Source organism: Arachis duranensis, chromosome 10 (genome assembly GCF_000817695.3).
Source record: "Arachis duranensis cultivar V14167 chromosome 10, aradu.V14167.gnm2.J7QH, whole genome shotgun sequence".
NCBI classification, from domain to species: Eukaryota; Viridiplantae; Streptophyta; class Magnoliopsida; order Fabales; family Fabaceae; genus Arachis; species Arachis duranensis.
The window spans coordinates 25,898,673-25,900,248 of NC_029781.3; the positions used below are offsets into that span (position 1 = coordinate 25,898,673).

Here is a 1,576-nt window from a genome sequence, read left to right on the forward strand (position 1 = left end):
CAGTAGAGTGCGGTGCACAGGACGTAAAATTTGGTTGTTGTGGGCGTACGCACAAGTGTGCGCGCATGCACGATGCCCTGTTTTTCCAAAAAAAATTCTTCAAATTCTTGGGCACCAAGCCTTAGATCATTCAAAATTCAACCCCAAACATTCAGAAATCCATAAAATCATGATCCAAACCAACATCAACCTATCTAAACTCAAAATTAAACTAATCTAAGGTAGCTAAAAGAAGAAAAATGCAATAAAACAAGACTATAAAGAAGGAAAGGTTGGAACAATGTTACCATGGTGGTGTGTCTCCCACCTAGCACTTTGGTTTATAGTCCTTAAGTTGGACTTGTTGAAGAGACTCTTGCTAGGGTGGCTTGTGTTTTCACTCCTCCTTAAATCTTCAACCAAGCTTGCAATTCATAGGTCTTCCGGGATCCCATATTCTAGGCATCCGCTCACCTTCTTGTTGCTCTTCATGCTTCAAGCAGCATGGAAAAGCTATTAATTTACCCTTGTAGTACCCCAACACTCTTTGAAAATCATCCAATTGTGCTTCACACCATGCTTGAATCCCAAAGCTTGAATTGATTTTCTTGAAGAGCCTTGGATTCTCTTGGCAACTAACACTCCTTTCTCTACCATGTACCAACCCAAGAAAGACTTTGAGTTGGTAATCCATTTCTAGGATAGCATATTGATGGAGCCAATGAAGTTCATAAATGAAATTGCCACCCACTCAATATGTTCTTGGAATAGAATTGCTTCCTCACCAACTTTCTATTCCCCATCACTCAAGTCATAACATGGAGGTTGTGAGAAGTCTACCTCCATATCTCTCTCAAACTCAATGGGAAGAGGCTCATTAGGATCATTAAGGGGATTGACCAAGGAGGACAAAAAATCATCAATGATGGAATCCTCATCTTGATCAATCTCCCCCAATTCCTCCTTATTCTCCTCCGGTTCACATACTTCCTTTTCTTCCTCTTGTTGTATGTCATGCTCTAATCCTTCTTCTTTCCCTTGTGGCTCCATGTTCTCCTCTTCACTATACTCATTAGTAGATTCTTCACATTGTTCAAGAGGAGTGCCTTGATCGGATGAGCGAAGTAGAACCAAGCGGTTCACCGCTTCGGCTATGGTAGCCATGACTTGCCCTTGTGTCCTCCGGAATCCTTCTTGCTCTTGGAGAAAAACTTGAAGGTCTTAATCTTCTTGGAACAAGGGTTGGGGAACTCCATAATTAGATAAGAGAGAAGGTTCATTGGGTGAAAAAAGATTGTATATGTGGGAGGTGACTCATGTTGGTAGGTGTTTTGAGGTGGTATGTAAGAAGGTGGGTGGTAGTGGTGTGGTGTTTGAAAATATGGTGATTGAGGATTGTGTTGAGGGTAGGGGTCATAGGCATATGGTGGTGAAGGTATGTAATCATGATGAAATCCACCATATCCTTGGGTTGGGTATGCATATTGGGGAGGGTTTTGCTCGTTGTAGTATGGAGGCGGTTGCTCCTCTCAAGATTGGTGTTCCAATCCCATGATGCAATCCAAAATTGAAGTTATCAAACCCGACAAAATGATCA

At 41.9% G+C, this 1,576-nt stretch overlaps 1 protein-coding gene across 1 annotated transcript; it reads right to left on the reverse strand.

Moving 5' to 3' along the window:
* Nucleotides 1–771: 771 nt before the first annotated feature.
* On the reverse strand, nt 772–1,143 carry LOC107469674 (FK506-binding protein 3-like). The gene has a single exon (XM_016089050.1). The coding sequence runs from the start codon at nt 1,141–1,143 to the stop codon at nt 772–774; it is 372 nt and encodes a 123-aa protein (XP_015944536.1).
* Between the last annotated feature and the right edge of the window lie 433 nt (nt 1,144–1,576).

Coding starts and splice junctions, on each gene's coding strand:
- LOC107469674 (XM_016089050.1), bottom strand. CDS start 1,143: ATGGCTACCATAGCCGAAGCGGTGAACCGCTTGGTTCTACTTCGCTCA.